General features: G+C 40.5%; 1 protein-coding gene across 1 annotated transcript in view; it reads right to left on the bottom strand.

Moving 5' to 3' along the window:
* adcy9b (adenylate cyclase 9b) overlaps positions 1-22576 on the bottom strand; it is a 50405-nt gene extending 27829 nt beyond the window's left edge. The window contains exon 1 of the mRNA XM_087808417.1: positions 20184-22576. Coding sequence (XP_087664543.1) covers positions 20184-21987 — 1804 coding nt within the window. The 5' untranslated portion in view covers positions 21988-22576. The remainder of the gene's footprint in view (positions 1-20183) is intronic.
* Between the last annotated feature and the right edge of the window lie 1314 nt (positions 22577-23890).

The raw sequence follows: 23890 nt of genomic DNA, 5'->3' as shown, positions 1-23890 counted from the left end.
GAACAGTAATGGAAAAAATAGGTTCATCTAGAAATTGGCGTTGATGGATGGAGCTAGCGGTTAGCCATCTGGACGTTATTAGCGTGAGCGAGGTCTCGCGGGGGAATGTTGAGCCGTCGCCTTTTTTTTTCTTTTTTTTTTCGATTTAAAAACATTGGGAAATCTTTACAAAACGTCTCACTTTTGAACAGGGTTTGTGCACAAACAATGCTTTTGTCGGACGCCATTACCGCGCGTAAAGAAGGTCCCAGATGATCGTGAATGGTTTCGGAGATTAACAACGCTGACACTTTCCTTTTCCAGCGCAGCGGAGCGATAATAGGAAGTTCTGTGCTGACGCGGCACCTCGGAGAGACATCTGGCTCTACAGGACCAGATTTTTAATTTAACAAACGTGTCCAGACACTGGTAGAACTTTTAAGACCCTACACGGGACGCACGGAGGTTTTAGCTAATGCTAATCTTTTGGATTATAGAGCTAAAATAAACTGAGGGGAAAAATAAGCGGGGTAAGAAAATATCAGTACACTTTAATAATTTTTACGATACTATTATTAGGAAGATACTGTTATTATTGATATTTACTTATTTATTTTATAGCGTATGCTTTCAAAACACATTTCATTTTCATTATAGTTATTTTATGGTTTATTTTTCTATTAAGTTTTAATAAAAAAAACACACGATTTCTTAAATTTAATACAACATTCACAACATTTTTGTGTTGCAATTTAACTTATGGACACTAGATGGCATGTCATTACGCCTCTGCAGCTTAAAGAACAAATAGATCTCGCGAAATCCCGGCAATGACTTAATGTTACATAAATATATCGTAGTTACGATACTGTAATGATAATCCACAGCACTTTCATCCATTTTTTTTTCTTTAAAATTAAACAACATTATAATCATTTATTTTTGTTTTCTTTTATAGTATATGTTACAATAAATGTGTGTAAAATAAAATTATTCGATTTATTCATTTTTTAAATTTAAAATTGACATGCAAATATTCCCTTTGTTTGTTCATGACTGAGGACGAGAGGATACAATCAACTCTAGAACCTTTTAAAGCTAATGTTTGGACATATTTTGGTTTGAAAACAAATGAAAGCAGTTACGACTTCGTCAAGAGTCATGTGGTCTGTAAATACTACAACACCAGAGTCAAGTACTCGACAATACTACACATATATCCCCGTTACTACAGTATCGCAATATATCGTATCGTTGCCCCTGTATCGTGATACGCATCATCACAGTCTTGCTAATAATCAAACCAACAATAATATTGTGTAATAAAGAAGAAAGTACCAAGTGAGAAGCCACGTTTAAAACCAAACGACTCCACAAAACGCTCACGTCCACGGCGAGGTGTTAGGTCACCAGTGAAGCACCGCACAAGTGCCCTTGAGCAACGGCAAGTAGCAGCGAAGTGTAACATGATTACAAAGTGAGTGGCACTCGTTCCCTCTGTCATCAGCTCACTCTCTTGCTCATCAAGACCGTCACGCACAACAGAAACACAATTGTTCAGCGCACACAATCGCACAGCACCGCCAGAACACACACCGATGTACACCCACACTAAAATATATCCATCCAGCCGCCCACACACGAGCGATCGAACCAGACACTTGGGTAATAAAGCGCACATTCTAAAAGACACACTTACATGCTCAGACACACGCTACTACACACTCACATGTAGGTATGTACAAACAAACAATAGCTGTACACACACACACCTTTACCTGTACACAAGAACCTACATTTAATGAAACTTAACATACTACACATGAAACCAAAACACACACACTTAAACACAAAAAAGTATATACAAACATCAATAACCTGAAGCAAAACACACACCTTGGGAAAACAGCAAAGCTAAATGCTAAGACGCTAAGACAACAGGCTACGTAACATGCTAACGAACACACAAAAAAGTATATACAAACGTCAATAACCAGAAGCAAAACACACACCTTGGGAAAACAGCAAAGCTAAATGCTAAGATGCTAAGACAACAGGCTACGTAACATGCTAACGAACACACAAAAAAGTATATACACACGTCAATAACCAGAAGCAAAACACACACCTTGGGAAAACAGCAAAGTTAAATTCTAAGACAACAGGCTACGTAACATGCTAACAAACACACATGAAAGTATATACAAATAAATACAAATATCAGAAAACAGAACAATGACACACTACTACACATGCTAACGCACACTTATACAAATGAATAACAGTAAACAAAACACAACCCTTGGGGGAAACTCACACCTGCAAACAAAACACACACACAAACAAGTATATACAAACGGACTACAAAAATAGCAAATAAAACACAAAGCCCTGGGAAAAATGACACACATGTACCCGCTATATACGACACACACTACTACACATGCAAACGGATACACACACACATAGACATAAGTGACCTTGAAATCTCCGAAAAACAAGACATGACTAAATGCCCTTACACAACTACTACACATGCTAACACACACATACAAACAAAATAACAATAACAGTTAACAAAACGACAACCTTGGGAAAAATGACACACACGTACCTACATGATATGACACAAATTAAGACACAACTACATGTTCAAAATAAAACTGACGCACTAACACAAGTATATAAAAACAAACAACAATAACATGATCATGTTTGGTTGAACAATCAAATAAACTAAATACACATCTTGGGAAAACAACACACCTAAATGCTACGACAACTTTAACATGACTAACGTGCCAACACACGGATACAAACAAAATAACAACAAAAGTAAACAAAACAACTACCTTAGGAAAAACGACAAACACAAACCTACAAGCGATGACACAACTTAACACTCTACTACACATGAAAACGGACACACAAACATAGACACAAGTTAATAAAAACAGTACAAATAAGCAAAACGCAAGCATCGGGGAAACGACAAACGCTATGTGCTAAATGTACGCTAAATACTATGACACAACTACTACACATGCTAACACAAACATACAAACTAATAACAACAGTAGTAAGCAGAACACACACTCCTTCATGCTATGACACAACAACACATAAACAAAAACAAGTATATAAAAACTAATAACAATAAACACATTTAGTAGAAAAAAAGCAACAAACCAACTCTTAGGAACACACACCTGACTCGGAAAACAAACAGACTCACAAAAACGTGCACAAATCTCAATGAAGTACAAACACACAACTAATAAGAGTCGTCATGGTGCTTTAATTATCCTCCACCTGCTCAAACATGGGCTTATTTATCTAGAACACTAATAAATCTGCTCACGTGTTGTCGTTCAGACACAGACTCACTTGTCACACAAACTTGCCTCACACACTTTTACACACAATTGTATCACACAAGTTGTCTCACACACTTGTCTTACACACGTTATCTCAAATTGTTTTACATACGTTGTCTCAAACACTTGTCTCACACACATTGTCTCACACACATTGTCTCAAACACTTTGTCTCAAACACTTTGTCTCAAACATTTTTCCTCACACGTTGTCTCACACACTTTTCCACATACTTGTCCCACACACTTGTCTCACAAACAATGTCTTGCACACGTTGTCTCACACACTTTGTCTCAAACATTTTTCCTCACACCATGTCTCACACACCTTTCCACACACTTTTTCACACACTTGTCTCACAAACGTTGTCTCAAACACATTGTATCACACACTTGTCTCACACACTTGTCTCACACACGATGTCTCACACACGTTGTCTCAAACACTTTGTCTCAAACATTTTTCCTCACACGTTGTCTCACAAACTTTCCCACATACTTGTCTCACACACTTTTCCACACATGTTGTGTCACACATGGTGTCTCACACACTTGTCTCACACGATATCTCACACACTTTTCTACACACTTGTCTCACAAACGTTGTCTCACACACTTTTTCACACACTTGTCTCACAAACGTTGTCTCACACACTTATCTCACACACTTGTCTAGAACACGTTGTCTTACAAACGATGTCTCACAAGCTTGTCTCGCACAATTGTCTCACACATGTTGTCTTACACACGATGTCTCACACACTTGTCTCACACATGTTGTCTCACACATGTTGTCTCACACACGATGTCTCACACACTTTTCCACACACTTGTCTCACAAACGTTGTCTCAAACACGTATCACACACTTGTCTCACACACTTGTCGCACACACTTGTCTCACACTCTTGTCTCACACTCTTGTCTCACACTCTTGTCTCACACTCTTGTCTCACACTCTTGTCTCACACTCTTGTCTCACACACTTGTCTCACACACAATGTCTCACACACAATGTCTCACACACTTTTCCACATACTTGTCTCACACACTTGTCTCACACACGATGTCTCACACACGTTGTCTTACACACGATGTCTTACACACTTTTCCACACATGTTGTGTCACACATGGTGTCTCACACACTTGTCTCACACGATATCTCACACACTTTTCCACACACTTGTCTCACAAACTCTGTCTCACACACGCTGTCTCACACACTTATCTCACAAATGTTGTCTCAAACACGTTGTATCACACACTTGTCTCACACACTTGCCTCACACACTTGTCTCACACTCTTGTCTCACACACTTGTCTCACACACTTGTCTCACACACTTGTCTCACACACTTGTCTCACACACTTGTCTCACACACTTGTCTCACACACTTGTCTCACCCACTTGTCTCACACACGTATTCCCACTAACATGCCAGTGACCTCCTGCTCAGTTACATAAGCCCGAGTTCATGAAAAGCATCACCAGGGATGTTCTGCTCGTCTGAGAGCCAGAGTTTAAAAAAAAAAAAAAAAGTTGGACTACTTGTTCGCTGGCAAACACTCTCCACTCCTCTTTCTTCCTGCTGCGGATCATCCTTCCTTCTCGCTGTAAACACCAACTAAAGTCTCCTTATTTAGACAGTGTTTTTCCCCTCTTTCGACCCCACTATAAAAGCACTTGACATCCGTCCAAAAAGTCTCTCGCTCCGACTCTACAGGCTCGTTGTGTATTCGGTCTGCGATCCTTGACGGCTTCGCTTCGCTGCCGGAACAACCCACACTTGACATTCCACCGCAGAAGCTCTGAATCCAAATCTCCATGAGTTGACTTCATGTTTCTCTTCGTCACACACGCCTGCACGTCAAGTGTCCTCGCGGCTACTCAACAGTCATTAAAAAAAAAAATGGGATCTGACTTCTGACCTCTGATGCTTCACCTCTGCCTCCATCCCTGGAAACATCTGTCCACGCTGCAGAAATACAGCTGCTCCTGTCAGCACTTTCTCTCCTTCGCTCGCCCCCCCAGACCGGTCCAGGTGAGACTCGTCGAGGCCGGATCAGTACGAGACGCTGCTGATTAATACCAGGACCAGTGGGACGTTCAAGTCCTCTGGGCAGCAGAGAAGGTTATAGGTTTAGATCCCACACCAGGAGTTCTTTCTCTTGCTGGAGCTTAAATGCTGACGAACACAGAGCCCGGAACTGTTCCCTCCACAGTAGCTACTACTGCGCCCAATACAGGAGCCCAAAACAGAAACCAACACTATGGTTCCTAAAACAGTGACTAAAACAGTGACTAAAAACGTTCCTAAAACAGTGCCTTAAACCGTGACCAAATCGGTCCCTAAAACAGTGACCCAAAATGCCCCAAAGGTTCCTAAAACAGTGACCTAAACAGTGCATAAAAACAGTGACCAAAACGGTCCCTAAAACAGTACCCCAAAGGTTCCTAAAACAGTGCCCTAAACAGTGCCTCAAAACAGTGACCAAAACGGTCCCTAAAACAGTGCCTAAAACAGTGACTAAAAACGTTCCTAAAACAGTGCCTTAAACCGTGACCAAATCGGTCCCTAAAACAGTGCCCCAAAATGCCACAAAGGTTCCTAAAACAATGACCTTAACGGTCACTAAAACAGTGCCCCAAATTTCCCCAAAAGGTTCCTAAAACAGTGGCCTAAACGGTCCCTAAAACAGTGCCCCAAAATGCCCCAAAGGTTCCTAAAACAGTGACCTAAACGGTGCATAAAAACAGTGACCAAAACGGTCCCTAAAACAGTGCCCCAAAGGTTCCTAAAACACTGCCCCAAAGGTTCCTAAAACAGTCACCTAAACGGTCCCTAAAACAGTGCCCCAAAATGCCCCAAAGGTTCCTAAAACAGTGACCTAAACAGTGCCTCAAAACAGTGCCTCAAAACAGTCACCAAAACGATCCCTAAAACAGTGCCCCAAAGGTTCCTAAAACAGTGACCTAAACGGTCCCTAAAACAGTGCCCCAAAATTCCGCAAAGGTTCCTAAAACAGTGACCTAAACAGTGCCTCAAAACAGTGACCAAAACGGTCCCTAAAACAGTGCCCCAAAATGCCCCAAAGGTTCCTAAAACAGTGACCTAAAGAGTGCCTCAAAACACTGACCAAAACGGTCCCTAAAACAGTGCCCCAAAATGCCCCAAAGGTTCCTAAAACAGTGACCTAAAGAGTGCCTCAAAACACTGACCAAAACGGTCCCTAAAACAGTGCCCCAAAGGTTCCTAAAACCGTGACCAAACAGTCTCAGTGACCTAAGTGGTGCCCAAAATGGTACATAAAAAAGTGCCTGAAACGGTCCCTAAACGGTGCCCAAAATGGTCCCTAAAACAGTGCCCCTAAATGGTGCCCAAAACTGGTCTTAAAACAGTGCCCAAAATGGTACATAAAAAAGTACCTGAAATGGTCCCTTAAACAGTGCTCAGACAGACTTATATGTGTTAAAATACGTTTTAAGAAGTAAATATAAACACATAAATCCAAATACTGTATGTTCAGGAAAGAAAAAGGGAGAACGTAAGATCCTTTTAAATTTAAAAAAGAAGTGATGTAGGACCCACTATTTCTCTATTACAACCAAATGATTCATGAGAGGCTGTGTGTGTTGTGAGTGAATACTGAAGGTGAAAAGCATCAACACACACACAATATTTCCCCTCTGGAATCACTTCCTGCTGACTCAACACCTGAGTAACGACACCTGGATGACGGAGCTGTTCTGAAAAAAAAAAAGAGGATTTTTTTTTTTTTAAAAACACCCGCTGCCTGCATGTTTGCTCAAAGGCCTAAAGTGACAGGTTCATTAAAAGAAAGTGTTATTTCAGCGCGAGTGTGTCGAACCCTGTGGAGGCGGCGCTCTGACTCAACCGTGGACAAGAAGAAAGTCAGTAGAGAGGGGAGGCAGAAGGCCAGGAGATGAAAGTGATAAAAGGATGGTGAATGACCTTGATGAAGGGTTTGACATGTACTTAGCACACACACACACACACACACACTGGGGACACAACAGTGGTGTTTAGGTGTGACAGGCGGTCGTAAAGAACGAGGAAGGATGAGGTCGACCACTGGACGAGTCTCAGGAGGGAGATTCAAGCGTCCAGTGAAAGTCAAGGAGGAACCAGTTGCACCAGTTTATACACATGAAAGACTTGCGCTCTTGTAGGAGGAATTACATCAGGATACAAGAGTGTATCACAATATCTATAAAGTAGTATTAGTTATGAATTAATAATGAAAAGTAACTAGAAAGTGTGCATTTCCAGAAGAAAAAACAGTGTGAATGCTGAATCTTCTAAATCTGTAAAATGACATGTTTTAAAGTATTAGTATTACCCAATTTCCCAAAGGAGTTCTCCAGAGGTATTAATAAAGTTTATCTATCCATCTATTCGAAGTAGAAATGTGTGGAAACAGTTGGAATGATGGCATGAAGAAGAATGACTTATGTGAAAAGGTTGAAATAAAGTGAAAAAGGTTGAGAAGAAGAAAAAAGAAGAAAAGCAAGTAGAATTTGTAGTACAAATAGAATAAGTAGTAGTAGTGGGAGTAGAAGAAGTAGTAGAATTAGTTGTAGATGTAGAATAAGTAGTAGTGGAAGTAGGAGTAGGAGTAGAATTAGTAGAAGTAGTATTAGAAGTAGAATAAGTAGTAAAATCAGTAGTACCTAGTAGAATACGTAGTAGAAGAAGTAGTAGTAGTAGTAGTGGTAGTAGAATTAGTAGTAGTAGTAGTAGTAGAAGTACAATAAGTAGTAGAAGTAATGGAATTATTAGTAGACGTAGTTGTAGTAGTAGAAGTAGTAGTAATAGTAGTAGTAGTAGTAGTAGTAAAAGTGTTTTTAAAGTTTAATGAAGTTTCTAGGTGTGAGTATCTGAATGTACCGGAAATCTGACAAAATTTGTTTGAGCAGATGTTATAACATGATATAAAATGTAGGTCAGAAGAGCAAAAGTGGATCTCTGTGCCTTCAGCATTCACACAATGTGATTTCTTTCTTTTTTTTGCAAAAAGAAATGGATAATAAGCCCTGAAATATTGAAATAATATCATAATTATCATCAATAATGTAAATATCACAATATATTGATAATTTTCAAACCTCTACACGAATCTACTTTATAATTTCATGTTTTTTATCTGTATAGTATCTGTATAAAAAACATGTTATTATTCAAATTAATTATAGTTTTGTACTTTGCTTTAACATCAATATTTTTCTCCTTAAAATGTGAATTAATTAATTGAATTTTGATTCGATTTTTTTTTCATGCAATACTTAACTTGTTTTTTCTCTACTTGAAAGGAAGAATATACTTTATTTATTTCTTGTTTTCTACGTTAGAAAAACGAATTCATAAATGAAGTAATGTCTCAAAGAGTGACATTTCTTGAATATTTTCTTTATTTAAAATAATAGAAAATAATTAATAATAATACAATAATAAATAAAGCAATCAAACAAATAAATTGACAATTAAATAATGATAAAACCAAAATACTGATGCAAAAAAAACTTCAATCGTAGCATAATATTGAAATATAAACCTTGTAGTTGTTAAATACTAAATGGAGACGATAATCACATACGTGTCAGGTCTGATACGAACATGACTCTCCAGGGAGTGAAGCTGCAAGAACAGTCTAACCACCTGTACGTGTCCATGCATGATGCATGAGAAGAGACACCAGTGAGCTGCGCACAATCACCACAAGCCTTCAGAGGAATCTCTAAAAGGCTGAAGACGTCCCTGAGGCTCAATAGTCTCGGAGAGAGAGAGAGAGAGAGAAGCGTCTACAAAGGTGAAAGATAAACTGCGGCAGATATTTTTAAAGAAGTAAAACACACGTCAACTTCCTCGTCACTCATTCAAACATGCATGTGTGTGTGAAGGATGAAGGATGAAGCCGAGGGTGAGTCGATGACTCATGATGACCATTTATCAGAGTCTCTGCGGCCGTGACCGGAGCTCATTGTCGCTCGTACACTCGCTCGGTGAATGATGCGTCGCACATTTCTGCACCGTCTCGCCCTCTTTCTGTTGATGTGAGCGTCTGTGTCGCAGGAAAACCAACTGACTGTGACGCTTTTATTTTGAAGGGGTTCTGCTCGTTCGTGACACATTTCACAAGTTACTATGGTTACAATACATAAGTCATGACAACTATGCTTTTTAATACTTTGTATATGAATCGATATTGAAGTAAAACATATGGTATGTATATAAATCAATAAATAACAATATAAATATATATATTTTAGATATAAAAATCAATATATAAGGCATCACAAACATTTTATTTAAATAAATATAACCAGTATATAACCAATTAATAAGGCAAAACAATAAGAAACACATTTTAAATATGTTATACATATACATCTTTACAAAATCCAATAACAAATATATGTATATATATTTGAAATATTGTGGATATATAAATGTATACAAAAGTCAATACAAATATATATTTTTTATAATTTAGATGGATACATTTTTATTTTTTTATATTTATTTAAATAAATATTATGTATATATAAAATGCTGTATACATATAAATCAATTAACAAGGCAATAAAATTGCATATATATTTTAAATATCGTATATAAACACACAAATAGATCCATACAACATATAGATATATACATAAGGAGATACAAATATGTACAGTATATATTTAAGGTAAGGTAAGGTAAGGTAAAACTTTATTGATCCCTCAGGAGGTCTCCTTCGGCAATTTAAAAAAATTTAGATGTATATATAAACAATATACAATCTTTTTTCTTTTTTTAATAGTGTATAAATCAATAAATACGGCAATTAATTTTGTTATATGTTATACATATATATCAATACATAAGTCAATACAAATATACTAGATATATTAATCAATAAATAAGGCAATACAAAATTATATTTGTTCAATGCATCAGGGAATACAAATAAGAATTTACGATTATATATACAGTATATATATATATATTTTCCACTGACTTTTTTTTATTCATCTCGAAAATCATTTTTACACTCAACTGCTCAACATTCTTTTCCCAGATACAAATTCACAATAAAAGATAGCTTGAGTCTGGATAATCAATGCTTGTTCTACAATGAAACCAATAACCCGAGACTCAATCTCGATGCTCGGACACGTTTCTATCCGTCGCTCTGGACGAACGAATGAAGACGCGCCTCATCAGTAATGAACCTTCGGATCCACATCACGTCCTCGTCCAAGCTTGTCCTGATGGTTTCCACGGGTAACAAGCAGCACAATAGCCCTGAACATGGCGGAACATCAGGGACATCCATCATGTTGTCACCTCCTGTATCAAGAACATCTGTTTTCCCTCCTCCTTGAGCGACATCCCTCCATTTGTCAATCTGCGTTACGGTCCGACAAAAGGGTTTGATGGTAAACGATTTCTCCGATTCCCCGAGCACACTTGTGTTTTCACCCAGATTACTTTTAACGGAATCCTAGTTTTTCATGGGTACGTTTTTTAATGTGGTTTCTGAGAAGCTCATCCTAAGATCCTTTAAGAATTGGGGAAATGTGAGTTCTCCTACTAGAGCAGCTCAGAATTCTGACATACTGAATTTTTGTTTTCAGTTGTCAATCGTCATCATCATTTTCCTGTGGCGTCCCACAAGGTTCTATGTTAGGTCCCGTTTTTATTCTACATCAATCTTCCAGCGCCACAATTTATCTCTGCTCCGCTATCTGGACGTTACATAGAAACATGGACGGCATTAACTTTTATTAGACTGAAAAGTCCCTGAAATCATGTGTTCATATTCTCCAATATGGATGAAGGGCATTTAAACAAACTCTTTTACGCCACCAACTGGTTGAGCAGTTCGATTTCTAACCGATGATAGCATGGCGAAGAATTTGCTTATTTCTATGATCACCTATCGTAATGACTATTTCTACCGCCATACCTGGTTGTAGGTTAAAAACCAGTTGAAAAGATACTGTAAATGTTCATGTGGTAGCTACTTTAGAATTTTTTGGCTGACATTTCTAGTGTTTTCAGTGAAGATGAAGCTCTAGAAGTAGAAAATATTGACACAGCCAAAGTCATTTTCATGATACTGTATTGATAACCAAAGGCACAGTATTGATTTTTTGCATTTTGCATTTTGATTAACTCCAATGCCTTTACTCAATTTTGTGTTGCAATTCAACTTCCAGCCACTATAACAGAAGTTGTTCCATCCTCCACAGCTAGAGGAACAATCCTGGCGATGACTGAGGACGAGAGGATACAGTCGACCTCTTTTTAAAGATTATGTTTGAAAGTATTTTGGTTTCAAAACAAACAGTTTAGAATTCGCCAAGAGTCATGTGGTCTATAAATTCTGCAAAACCAGAGTCAAGTACTTGGACGATACTACAAATATATCCTACGGTATATAAACATGTGGTATTGTTGCCCCTGTATCGTGATACATATCGTATCGACAGATTCCTCTCAATACCCACCCCTAGGTGATAGTGAAGTGGGCGTCTCTGATCAGAGTATTTAGGCGAAAGATGGCAGGACTGTGGTTAGTCAGTGGTTTCGTTGGTGATCGAGGCAGATCCGATCCAGCCTCAAGGATCTTCTATTCTGTTCCACCTGAGCCGGTGTTTTTTGGCTTCATTTCATTCCCCCTCACAGATCGATGACCAACTACAGCGGTGACCTAAGACCGGGTCTCACCGTCTCTACCTGAACAATGTCTTTTGTTTGTCGCTTGAAAGGTTGACGAACGCCGGGCCTTTTATCGGACGTTACAGCCGCAGTTCGTTTGAGGTTATCCACTGCGTCGCACCGTTACTCAGCAGAATGCTTAACCGTGCAGCAAGGGCATCCGTCGCTGCGACCGAACCTCCTGAAACAGGGGCGAGTGTTTAAGAGGCTTTTCATTTCGAGAGGCTAGGAATCCTTATCTTCAAGGTCCAGTGAGGTATCGCGCCGCTCTCCTCTGATAAGGATCGGAGCGACTATAAGGGACGGATGTGCTATTCCGACTGAGGTTTTTCCCGCCTCTATCTAACCTGACAGGCCCGACCCGAGGCGGTCCTCGCCGTCGCCGCCGTCGGCTCGATAAGGAGGACACGGATGATCAGTGGTGACTGAAAAAAAGAAAAACAAGCACTGGAGAGGCAGCAGGTGCAGGAGGATCACGACATGCTGGCAGCACATATGCTCGCTTCAGATCTAAAGATCCCGTCACCAGTTTAAACAAGACTGAGATGAAAGAACCACCGTGGCTTAAGCTCCGTGGATAAAACTTTATTTAAATGGCTCAATGAACAAGACAGAAACATATACAAGAGAATATAAATGGTATGTTTTTATAACCCATGAGCAGTAATAAAACAACAAAAATAAAAGCAACTCAGTAAATAAGGGGTTTAAAAAGTCCCAAAGTCTGACAGAGACGGCTCTGTTGGCCAAATTTTTTGCTCTAGAGGGCCTTCTATCTACTTATAGATAGGGTGATAGTATCACGTACAGGGTCAACGATACGATATATTGTGATGCTGTAGAAACAAGGTAGTGTACGCGAGAACTTTACTGCCAGATTAGATCACCTTAATTATTTTTTAAATCCGATTATTTGTGATGATGGATTCATTTGTATTACTTCGGGGACTTCTGGCCAGTCTGTCAAACTGAGCCTGAGAAACCTGGGTGTTTTATTTGAAAAAAAGACGTGTCTCTAGTACAACACTGCAAAAAAACGTTTCCTTCAACTGAGGAAAATCTCTGAACTCGGGAAAAGGGTGTCACAACACGATCTGGATCTTATAGTCCATGAGTTTTAGTCTCTTCTTTTCAGCGAGAATTCTGAGCTGCTCTAGTAGAAGAACTCACATTTCCACGATCCTTTTAAACTCTGCATTGGCTGCATCTTTCAGGATCATTTTTTTTTAATTCTGGTTCTTACTTTCAGATCTATTCATGGTCAGACCTTCCATCAGTGATCTGATCCAGCCTTACACCCCAGCTCGGGCTCTGAGGTCTGTGGATCAGAATCTACTGATAGTTCCTGAACACGGTTCAGGACCAGAGGAGAGAAATCCTTCCAGACTGTTGCTCCTAAGCTTTGAAAAGATCTTCTTTTCCTTCTGTGTTTGATGATCTACTGACTGAACTGACACTTTTTCAAAAAGTGTGACTACTTGTTAATCTGGTTGTCGTGGTTAATCTGGATTTCAACATCTAAACCTAATGAACACATAATTTTCTTGACTACAACCATCAGTCAAGCATTAAAAAGTTGGCAAACACGGCCTTCAAGAGATCCAATATTTGTTTATAATTATAATCCCCGTCTTTTCCCTGCATCCAGGACGATGCCGACTTGTACCAGTACAGCAGATTAACGGCGCCGTGCTCAGCCAAATGGACCGAACACACTAATCCTGAACCGCAACATCCACTTAATCTACATTCTTTGTTCCGACCGCTCGCCCGCCTTCCGTTCCTCCCGACTCGTTTTTATACTTAACCTCAAAACCCCGGCCTCGTTTGTATCCGTCAAGGTCGCAGGTATAGCTTCAACCGTTGGCCTGGAGCGGTTACTGTTCCCGGTACCGACAGACCAAAAAAAAAAAAATCCCTATGGAATAACATTTTTAGAGAACCCGGCAGGGAGAAAGGCTGGAGTCTGTCCCGCCAGGACAGATGAATCCCTCCATTACTAATACAGTGTGCGGGGAGTGTGAGCTAATAGGTTCCGGAGTGAGGCGACACATTTATCAGCAGAACTATTTGCAGGTTCTGCTCGGTGCTCGAATCAATCCGAACGTGGCTAATCAATTCTGAAGGCTTAAGGTACGTCAAGAGTGGGTATTAATTAGCAGCGTGGATCGGAATACAAATGATCTCTCGGTTCTATTTCCAGCTCGGCTCTGGCCTCGATTGATTCTGACTACCAGACCGAACCAGGCTAGAAAACCTGTAGCGGAACTTTTCTGCCTGATTTATGGGTCTTGAGGGTCACTTAGATGTAGACATGCGATAGATAAAACTGCCCTGCTCTTCCCGTTTCATGGAAAAACTAGGCGAGAGTTGCTCAGACTGTTAGCCAGGTTTAACAACTAAGATGGCCGAATTATCATCACTTTTTTTTAACTTTTTTGGGGGGTTCGTTACACCCCATGTGTTTGCTTTTTAGTTCACATTTCAACAATACTTTAGTAGCTCTTCAGATATCATTTCTATTTTAATTTTTTGGACAAATATTTAGCAACAGTTGAAAGTAAGTTAATGCTAAAACAAACCAAAAAATTATTAATTTAGTAGCGAAGATAATTTAATAAGTACTTACTTTGTTTAAATTTAAATTAAAAACAAAAACTCAGTTTTCACTTGTTTAAAAATGAGTTAAAAAAAATAAAATAAAAAAAGGGAGACTCAAACTGGCTGACACTTATTTTTGCAATTTAAGTTCACACAGTTTTTTTATAATAAGTTTGCTACTAATTACTAATAATAGGGGCTTGTATCTTTTTTTTTTATTATTATTTTGAATTTATAAAAAAGTATATAGTGCATAGAACAGTAGATTTTCTTTTTTTATTGCTGTAATTTTGACAGTCGTACTGTAAAATCCGCCGACAGATTTTATTGCTGACTGTATGAGACACGTCCTGATTACATATCTAATGTATCATTTTATTTTTTTTTTGAAAACAATATCATTAAATTGGATTAAAAAATATATGTTTTTTTTGGTGGGGAATAAAAATAAACTTATCTGTATGAGGACCATGGGGATCAACTACATTATTCAATTAAAGGTGATGTTTTATTTGTATTCACTATTAATTATTTATGTGAATGTCTATTATTTTATTTTAATGTATTGTATTTTTATTTGTATTCATCTCTAATTCATTTATATTATTTTACTCTGCACTGCCACCATTAAAAAAACCAAACCGGCAATAAAAGTTTTCTGTTTTCAATGTTGTTGATTTATGTTAAAGCTTCTACAAGATAACGACTCTTAAATCCATCGACTGTAAATCTGATTACAGGGAAAAAAAAAAGTAGCACCAGTTTTTTTCCTCCAATCTATTTCCATGCAACCAATAACTAAATCAAATGCATTTGTCATTTCATCTGGTTTGGTTTGCGACTCAAAAAAAAAAGGGCGAGCGTCGCCCGAGGACACCAGATAACCACCATCCAGACACCTTTTTCCAATATTCCCAGCAAGAGCCTGGAACATTTTTATCTGGCTCGCAGAATGTCCCGACGTCACCCAAGATTTACAGGAATAGCGGAGAATTATCGGGGCATGAGGTAAACACGCCGGCTGCTCGGTGACCCTCGTCTTCTCCGGACGTTCGTACAAAGCAGCCACAGATGCCTTCCTGGGAGAGGAAGCCAAATATAGCCTCAATTTCCAAATGAGACGGCGCAACAAGTCTGGCCTCGAGCGGCTCCTCGTGAGGCTGTTTTTCTCCATTAGTAAATCAAATGTTTGTCCTCGTCGTTTGATGCTTGAATGGATTCAAAAAAGCTGCGAAAAACAGGCGGTTTGGACGTGTTTTTAAGGATTAGGTCATTCAGGTTTTTTTTTTTATGACTCACGGTATGATTTCTTCAAGATCACCGGAAACACATGTTCGGTCCAACCCGTTCTCACGATATAGAATTAGAAAGTCCGGTCCCTCTGGACCAGGATTTAATTTCGTGTCCCCCCCTCATTGGTTGCCATAGCAACCCATCTTCGACGGGAAAGTTTTGAGTACGTTTATTGAATTGACTTCACCACAGATAATAACTCTTTAACCCTTTGTTGTCTTCTTCAGTTTCCTGACATCTCTATCTCTAACTTTCTTCTGTGTCTTTTCAGTCCGTTCCACCCTATCTGCACTCTCTTCTTTACCTCTCTTGATGTCTCTAAAATACTTGAGATTGACTCCAAATATCGTCTCTTCTCCTTCCCTGATAACTCTTAAGACAAATCACTATATCATCAGCAAACATCATCATCCAGGAAGACTGTTCTATCACTATAGAAAAGAAGAAGAAGTACTAATGAACTACTCTCTTTTAAGGTAAGAGTACATTTTGCTTTTATCGACAAAAAGAATATGAATTTAGGATTAGATTAGATTGTTATTTGGTTGATGGTGGAAAACACTATGAGGTATAACAAGACGAGTAAATAGACCATTTGGGAAAATAGTTTTAGGTCATTTCCTTTTTTAAGTACAACAAAAAAAACGTATTTTGATAATATATATATACACATTTATGTGTGTATTTATTTCACAATAGCCATTTAAAGGACAGTCTTTACCACTGGATCTCGCTATTTTCAAACGATCCATATTTACGAACTACGGCACTCTGGGTATTTTGATATGGACTGACTTTTTCGAACATGTTGCTATAAATATACGGAACAGTGTATTGACGTCAACAAAACTTTATATCGCGAGGACAACAATTGAAATACTTCTCATGTATGTACTAGTATAATTAAATATATAATGCAATATAGTTGACAAATAAAACCAAGGCTTCATTTGATATTTCAATTGTATTCATTTCTTTATTTTTCTACTTTTATTTCTATAATAAATACTGTGTGTACAAAGGATGATACATTAGATTAATAAACCTGAAAGTATGGTGCGTTCAATGACCTACAGATGGCTACGGTGCATTCAAAAGCAAAAGATTATTCAACTAAAAACGAAAGAATAAAACTAAATTAAAGGAAACAAACACAGAAAACAGACCTCAAACCATTCTGTGGTTATAATGAGGTCAAGATACTTTTTAGGGATTACTTTTTTTTATAGGTTCCCTCCAACTCATGAGGTTATTTAGTCAAATTAAAATCAAGTATTAACAATAACATTTACAGGACAAAGAAAAAAGTTTCATTGATCAAAAGTCAACAGTTGTTGTTGATAAAAGATAATCATGATGACTTAAAAAATACTTTTAGTTTAGTATTTACTTAAACAACTAACAAAAACTTGTACAAATAATTGGGGGGAAAAACAGGTTAGATCCCTCTTGAACTACTACCTTATAACTGCCCTAACCTTCGCTACCCTCACATACTTCTTAGACTCTCTTGAAGATATTTAGATGTACTGGTTGTGAAAGTTTGCTCAATAACCAAAATGCAAATGAAGCCGATGTTGAGCTGTTATACGTACAATTTCGGTCCCCCCTACAATATCGGTCCCCCCACTTTCTACGTGATGACATCACACGTAGAAAGTGAGACAAATGTCTCTTTAAAAATATTTTTTATGGGCTAAAGAAACATCAACAGAACGTTTACATGATACTTTTTACCACACATAAAACATTTATATTGACAAAAAGACGATCTTCGTCAACATATTCACTTTCCGTTCTTTCATCTCCTGATCTGACGATACATGTGACTTTGACACGAAGATCGCCTTTTTGTCAATATAAATGTTTTGTGTGGTAAAAAGTATCATGTAAACGTTCTGTTGACGTTTCTTTAACCCATAAAAATTATTTTTAAGAGACGTTCGCATGTCTGATGCCATCACCTAGGAAGTGGGGGGACCGATATTGTAGGGGGGACCGAAATTGTACCGTCACTGATGTTAAAGTCTTATAACCAGGTTCCCACAGCGGATCCATCAATCCAAGTTTGATTCGTTTTTCGAACCAGAGATTAAACATTTTCATATCCAGGTCAGAAATCTAAAGTCCGGACACGTCGTCTCCCACCGGTGCTTCACACAAAAACGAAGAGACCAGAGCTTCGGAGCTGAAGAACAACTTCTCCCCAGACAGCCGTCGGACACAAAAGCAACAGTAAGGATAAATCAGAAGTCAAGGCTTGAATACGTGACGAGGGGAAGAAGGCAGGTGGTGGCGTTTACCCTCAGGACAGGAAGGTAGTTGGAAGTCACTCATTAACTCCAGACGTGACCAGGAATTTGGACCTTTAATCCCCCCCCGCCGACTTGAAAAATAGACTTTCATTCTCCGAGTCACACAAATTATTCATGCCTACTTTTAAATCCAAACTTTCATGTTCACAAATGCGATCGTGTCGTCTCCGTGGACACGGCGGCGTTCATTGACAAAGATGGAGCGAAGATGAATATTTAACAGAAGAAAAAAAAAACTGATAGGTTTCAGTCGAACGACTCGACTTCAACGAAGACGATGGAAATAGCTCGGGAGTCAACACGGCGGCCATTAGCATAAACACATCCGACCAAAGCGGCAGTCAAAGCAGTTCAAAGCGGAACACGGAGGAACGACAACACAGCCGAGGGATGATAAGGCTGCGAGCCAGTTTTTTTTGTAGAATCCTTTGTAGAAAAAGGAGATAAAATGGGCTCATTTGTAAAGCAATTTTCAAGGTTCACCGCGAGGCCAAGAGAGCGACGAGTATCAATGGCGTCTGGAGGGAAAAATCTGATTGAACGGCGAGCGATGATTCACTTTGTAAGGAGATTGATAAACGAGGGCGTCGGGGAGACAACATAACCGGAGCTAGACCGGACGTTTCCATTAGCATTGGTGTTTGTTGCCCGTCTAAGGGGGCTACGGCGCCAAGCGTAAGACCATGTTTATGGCCCGACTCGCTGACTCTTGCTCATCGCTATTCCACCATGTTACCCCTAAAACTTAAACTGCAATGACAAATCCAGCACCTTGTCCTATAGCAACACCCAGTAGGGATGGAGCTAATCCCAGCTACATAGGTTGAGACGGAGGGGTTTAAAACCTATGATGACAATGGATCCATTTCCTTACAGTCAGGGGCCGAACTAGTTTTAACGTTTACCTTTCGTTACCAGCACTTCTTTGAGAGTAAATATAAAAATAATTGCGATTATAATGCGTAGTTTATTCTTGGATACTAATCGTAGCATAGCTATTGTGCGTTTTCCGACCATCGCCGTTTCTTATCTTGAACACTAGAATCTTTATTAAATAAACGCGAACAACTATCTGTATCGACTCAAATTTGGCCACTAAAACTTAAGTTTGACATGTGTGCCCTAGTCAACAATCCATTATGAATAGATAAACAACAATTTGGAGTTAGCACTTAATAGAAAAACTCATCTAAACTAAGATCAAGCTGGATTTAAACCCACAACCTTTGTCAGCGTAAACTCTAAACTCCTAAAATAAATCAGAAAATGTAACCGTTCTGAACCATCGATCAGGTATGTGGGTGTTGAAAACTCTGGAAAGGTACCTAGATATCAAAGGGAACATCTAGACAAGACGCCCAACAAACACACAAGTCCTCAATTGACAGAAAAGCCCAACAATCTTCTGCACAGATTGTCTCCTCAAGCTGGCACTAAATCCAAAGAATTCAAAAGGAAATCACTGTATCATCTGCAAACATCACGACCCATCACTGGCTAAATTTAACAAGCCTAGTACACGACTCAACTACAACTACCCGTTTTGTCTTAAAGTGCATGAAGATTTTTATTTCTAACAGTCAGAAATCTTTCTTTTTTTTTTGTGGGTCGACAAATGTTATGGACCGACTCGACCTCCCTGTGAAGTCCTGCGACAAACACAAGGTCCGCCAGTTAGTGTCTTACGTAACGGAACGTTCACATGACCCTAATTGAGTCGCTCAATTATGTGAGGACGAGTCTCTTTTCTACAGTTGCGTAACGCGGAGTCAGCTGGGACCAGATCCCAAACAATGGATTGCTCACCACTCTTGAGAGCCGGAGCTCAAGATAGAGCCGAACACCAAGCGTGGGAAGAATGAAAGGACGGGTCTTAAACCGGGCGCTTACCTCTCAGCTGCTCCGCCACCACGCTCGGCCCGATCCTCTCCAGCACCTGCGCGTCCTCGTGCTGGTAGCGCTCGTCCAGGAAGTCGGCGGTGGCCTGCGACAGGTGCACCTTCCCCGCCACGCCCAGCTGCTCCATGAGGTTGGCCAGGTTGACGTCGTTGGACCAGACGTCGAACTTGAAGCGCTTCATGCCGAGGATGCCGCACAGCACGGTGCCGGTGTGGACGCCCACCCGCATGTTCACCATCTCCCGCTTCTCCTGGCGGAACTGCTCGATGGCCTGGATCATGCCCAGGCCCATCTCCACGCAGCAGTAGGCGTGATCCGGTCTCGGTTCGGGGCAGCCCGCCACGCAGTAGTAGCAGTCGCCCAGCGTGCTGATCTTCTCGCAGCCGGTCAGCTCGCACAGGTGATCGAAGCGTCCGAAAAGGTCGTTCAAGAGCCCGACCAGCGCGTGCGCCGATTTGTTGGCGGACATTTTGGTGAAGCCCACGATGTCGGCGAAGAGGATGCTGACGGGCTCCATCCTTTTCATGTTGAAGGGTCTGAAGATGATCTGCCCCCTCGGGATGGAGGTCTTTTTGCGCTTGTGTCCTTTCGGGCTGGCGATGACGGCGGCGGCGCCTCCCGTGGAGTACCTCTTGTCCGAGCTGTCGCCGAGCTCCTCGTCCCCTTGCTTCATCAGTTCATCCGCGACGAGCCGGGGCATGACGGAGTGAATCATCCGCTCCTTCAAAGCCTTCTCCACCTCCAGGTCTTTGCCGTGCATTATGGCCTGACCCACCTTGAGGAACGTGCTTCGGGACCGCACCTCCGACATGATGAACAGGTGGATTCCGATGGCGTGGGCACAGAGGTGAAGGAGAGCTTTGGCGGGACCCATCCAGCTTAGGGTACTCCAGTCCGTTTCAGGGTCTACGCTCCAACTGTCGCCCACTTTCTCCAGGCTCAACCAGCCCAGGGCCTCGAACAGGACCGAGTAGAGGAACCCAAGGAGGACGGAAGCATACAGGCGAACGTGAAGGACGCTGTAGAGCAACAGAAGAACCTCGATGCACAGCGAGAAGGTCCCGACGGGGGAGACGCACGGGGGGCAAGCGTCAACCTCAACTAGACGTTCATACGTCACATTGTAAACCGGCTCCATCCCGCTGAAGTCGTCCACGTCGAGGGAAACGTCCTTCTCCCTGAAGCCCGAGGTCTGGACCTGAGGGGCCAGCGTGGCGGCGAAGGTGACGAAGATGAGGAGCAGAGACGCCTGGTTGTAGCAGCGGGAGTAGAACTTGGTGAAGGTGAGGAGAAACAGAAGGAGGCAGAAGAGGAGGAAGAGGGCGGTGGGAATCAAAAAGACGCCTCCGTTGCAGCGGAGAGGGTTGGCGGCGAAGTACACCCCCCAGAGGAGCCCGGCGCTCGCCAGGTAAAACAGGACGTAGCGAAACCGCTGGCGGGTCTGGGGGAAGCACCGCTCCCGGCAGGCCTCTTCCAGGATGGACGAGTCGAACTTGGGGTCCCAGAAGTGACCGGCCGACCGCTCGAACAGCTGCGGCATCTTCCTCTTCTTCTTCCGGAAGCTCCTGACCTGCCTCCTGACCCCGGACTCCCCCGAGCTACAGCTGGAGGAGATGCTGTACTTGCAGTGCTTGGAGCCGCCGATGAAGCCTCCTCCGATGGCCCCCAGCGGCCCTCCTCCTCCTCCTCCTCCTCTGTCCTTGTGTCGGGCGATCTTGACCGAGGCGCCCCCCTCGGAGTCGCAGCTCACCTCGGTGTTGTGGGGCAGCAGCTTCTGGTGTTGCGGCGACGACATTACGCTCCGGGAAAACTCTCAGAAAGAAAATCCAAGATCTGTCAGTCGGCGCCAACGCAGGTGGTTTGCTGCATAAACATTTCAAACCTGATGACGTCACCTCCTGTCACTAGAAGACACTGGTCTACTTGTGGCCCCTGCAGGTTTACAAGTTGAAGCAACTGTCGCTTTAAGACGCAACATTAAAATAAAAGCCCTTTTTTTTTTTTTTTTTGTTAAATTAAAAAGCAGGATTTAAAATCGTCTCTCACATGTTCCTCCATCATATTATCGATTAATCGATTAGTCGAGGTGTCGATACACGCACCGTATCGTTTTGGGATCCATCAGAAGTCTCGTGAGGAACCCATTTGGGCTTTTAGAACTTTGCTTGCAACATGTTCCCAGCTAGTCAGGTCCGTCTCCAGCCATTTCCAAAAAAAAAAAACCCCGTCCCGTCCAGACGCCTCGTCTCACCCCGTCAGTGACACCCAGAAGCTGCAAAGGATCGCCCGGGAAATCCCGCCATGGATGGTCGACGCATCCGGTGGAGGACGAGCGGGTCCAGACGGAACCGGGAGCGTCTGTGAGCAGAGGGAGGACGTCAGCATCCTTCTGGACTCCAGCAGCCTTCGGTCCCCGACGAGCGTCTGTGTGGCGAGTGTGTGCGTTTCGTGTGTAAGAAGTGTGTCCGTCAAGGGACCGCGGGTGAGATAGTGAGCTTTTTCCGATTGGTTCGTTTCAAAATAAAATCCGTTTTGTTTCGCGTTGGACGAATTTGAAATAGAAAAAGACACAAACATTATTTTTAATAAGTGAATACTGAAGACGTTTGTCAAATTATGTATCAAATTAAAACCTTAGAAAATATTTAACAAATAATATTCAATGTTACGCATCATAAATAATGTATATGTGTTTTATTTATTTTAAATGTATTTGTTTGCTTGTTTTTATTCGTTTATATGTTATACAAACATATATTGCGTTATTATTGTCAATGTAATGTCGCGATAATTGAAACGCGGCAGTGTTTTATTTTGGTATACATGCTCTTCCACTTCCGCTTTAATTTACCAAAATTGTCAGTTCAACGCGTAAATAAAATCTATGGGGAAAATAAACTATAATTAGATACCTTGGAATAAATGAATATGTCTTAAGTGGAAAAAGTCTCAATAAAGCAATAGGAGTATTTAGTTTGGATTCTTTTTTAAAGTTTCCAACAAAATAAACATAGATTTTAATATTTATTTATAACTTTAACTAAAATGATTAACTAATAAATGATGATGGTTGAAAAGAAGTTGGATAATTAGCCTTAGCTATTAAGCATTTGTTTGTTATTGTTTTTGTCGCTTGTTTATTATTATTTTTAAATGGAAAATTAGTATTTTTTTGTACACAAATTAGCATTAGCACTCAGCTAATGCTAATGACTTTTATGTTGCAATGTTTCAACTATTATCTATGAATGATTTATTTCTAAAATATTTTTATATAATTGACTTTGTATTTTTAACAAAACGTAAATTCATATGCATATTGAAAAACTATAAAAACAAATCAAAATGAATTAAAAAACAAAAGGACAATCAAAAATATATTTATTCTTGACGATCAAGCTTCCAAATGGGGCCTAACATTAAATTAACTAAACACAAATGGACAAAGATCTACACAAAACCATTGCAAACACATCCATTCCACCAGTAAAATGATGTTTTATTTTTTTTAGAAGAAACTACAAACAGCAAAATAACTGTTGCGTGAGTGTTAGTCTAAACACATTTACACAGCACTCTCTAGTGGCCTGTTGTGAAACTGCGGTGTAAACATACTAAACATCACGTGAACACACAAGAAAGGAACGAAGTTAAGCTTATTTAGTGTTTCATGGATGGATGGAGTACAGGGTTGGGGC

Source organism: Callionymus lyra, chromosome 15 (assembly GCF_982586985.1).
Source record: "Callionymus lyra chromosome 15, fCalLyr1.hap1.1, whole genome shotgun sequence".
NCBI lineage: Eukaryota > Metazoa > Chordata > Actinopteri > Syngnathiformes > Callionymidae > Callionymus > Callionymus lyra.
Note: the sequence above shows the minus strand (reverse complement) of the source record. Positions and strands in the feature narration are given on the sequence as shown.